The sequence below is a fragment of the Penaeus japonicus genome, unplaced genomic scaffold, assembly GCF_977035675.1.
Source record: "Penaeus japonicus unplaced genomic scaffold, GWHDUDI00000001_assembly GWHDUDI00000012, whole genome shotgun sequence".
Lineage (NCBI taxonomy): Eukaryota > Metazoa > Arthropoda > Malacostraca > Decapoda > Penaeidae > Penaeus > Penaeus japonicus.
In genome coordinates, this window is record NW_028234414.1 from 37,108,710 (window position 1) to 37,110,803 (window position 2,094).

The window sequence follows — 2,094 nt, forward strand, 5'->3', positions numbered from 1 at the left end:
TCCATCAGCTATAATTTTTTTTATAGTTTTATCATTGCTATCATTATCATATCATTTCGTGTCTTTATCATTTGGTGTCATTATCATTATTCTGTGCCTTTCATCACCTTATAACTCGATGACCATGACCGTTCTTACTTGTAGATTAATTTGAAATTTATAAAAAAAAAAAAAAATGAAAACAAAAACAAAGGAATATCGAAGAAAGGAAACCCGTTTAATGTTGCAACATTTATTTAGGAAGAAGAAGATATCGGTGATTCGCCCACCGATCGGGAGTACCAGGCCTGACCGCACTCACACTGGTCTTGTTCTGAGAAAGTAGATCGAAATTTATGAAGTGTTTTTTTTTGTCTGCCACTTTGTATGTAAAGTGTGTTAGGTGTATCATGTGTATACGATGTATTGGATGTATGAAGTGTATATAGTGTATTATGTGTAATGAGTGTATCAGGTGTATTACTTAAGGGTATCAAGCGTGGTGTTGGGTTTAATAGTTAGCACAGGATTAGTTGTTTTAGAGACATAAGATTATGATTAGCATAAACTTTTGAATGGAGATTCGTATCCAAGCTTAGGTAGAACATTTAACGACTTATCTCCAAAATGAAGACGTGATTAAGCTTGTACTTTGCGTCAAGCTTACCTTAAAGTTAGCAAGATGGGAGGATGAGGTTGCTTATCTCCTCCCAGCATCGTTCATGACCTTGGGGATCCCTAGGAGGGAGTTGATCAGCTCCGAGTTGCGCTTGTGAGGTCCCGCGACGAAGGCCGAGGGTCCCTGAGCCACACGCAGGATCTGCGCCGCCAACTCGGACACAACCTGTTGGTCAAGCCATGTTGCGTTATCGTTTTCGTAATATTCTGATATTTCTTTACCTTACATCAATAACGTGTTTATATTTGGGAAACATGAGAATATCGTGATGCAAAATCAAAGTAGAGAATGGAGATAAAATTCCAAAGTAGCATGGAATGTGCGCGGAAAAGAATATTCAAAAGGACATTACGCCTTATTCCATCTTAAAACGACATAATTAAACCCAACCTCAAACACAGCGTGAGTAATATAGAACTTGTCAGACTAAAAAAAAAGCACTTAAAGAGAAATACTCCACTATGTCCGATAAAAAATCATTTTTTTCGACAGGCACACGAAGAGAGAACGAATCCCCTCACCTCGCGCTCGAAGTACTTGAGGTCCTCCTGCGCCGCCGCCAACTGGAGGCTCATGGCCACCATCACCAGCAGGGCTACAACCACGGCGCTACGCATCATGCACGGGCTGCAACGTTAAGGAGATCTATAGGATTCATTTGTGTTGTTTTGCAGTTGCGTTAGGAAAAAACAAAACAAAACATGGGGCATCTGATTTTTGTTTTGTTTTGTTTTTATCGAGAAATTTGTAAATGTTTTGAAAATGTCCATTCCTCAGAGTGTCTTTGGTAGTAACTGCAAATTACTGTGTGGTTATTGCTATGCATGGATTATTATCCTTTATAATTAGGTTCGAGTATTGACTCTGGTATTGTTTGCTGTTTGAGATGTTAATCAATCTGAAGATATAAAGTGGCGCTCCCAGAACCTGCACAAAACAACATTCATAATGACATATCTAAGCTTAAATCTACCCATTCCCGCTGTTTTAGATAAACAATTATGATATGTATGTAGCTCCCATAATACCATATCTAGAACATGCTTAAGTACTGCCATTTGTATTGGACAAAAAAATAAAATCTGATCTCATTTTAGCGGAGACAAGAGACCCGGGATTTCAAAAACCACAGATTAAACGCATTGTCCAAACATCCTCTTAATTAAAATGCAGCCTCCATAAGTACATTTCTGATACTAATAAACAGACTAATCTCATTCAAGAAAGAGATAAGAAAGACGATTTTTTCAGAAACCACGTACAAAACTTTCTAATACAGATTTCTAATACAAGTTTAAAATCTCCATTCCAATGGTTATAAATACACTTATAGGCCCACGAAATACAAAGCAGAATAATTTCAGATAAGTAAAGATGATAGAACTGAGGTTCAAAGTCCACAGAGAAAACGTCCTGTGTAAAGTATTTATGGATGA

At 37.5% G+C, this 2,094-nt stretch overlaps 1 protein-coding gene across 2 annotated transcripts in view; it reads right to left on the reverse strand.

Annotated features, from left to right (window-relative positions):
- Positions 1-216: 216 nt before the first annotated feature.
- Positions 217-2,094, reverse strand: part of LOC122263780 (pigment-dispersing hormone type 1) — a 2,284-nt gene continuing 406 nt past the window's right edge. For both annotated transcript variants that reach the window (XM_043032386.2, XM_043032387.2), the window contains exons 2-4: positions 1,180-1,285; positions 647-823; positions 217-313 (exon numbers count right to left, since the gene is read on the reverse strand). In XM_043032386.2, the coding sequence (XP_042888320.1) occupies positions 680-823; positions 1,180-1,278 (243 nt within the window). In that variant the 5' untranslated portion in view covers positions 1,279-1,285 and the 3' untranslated portion in view covers positions 217-313; positions 647-679. The remainder of the gene's footprint in view (positions 314-646; positions 824-1,179; positions 1,286-2,094) is intronic.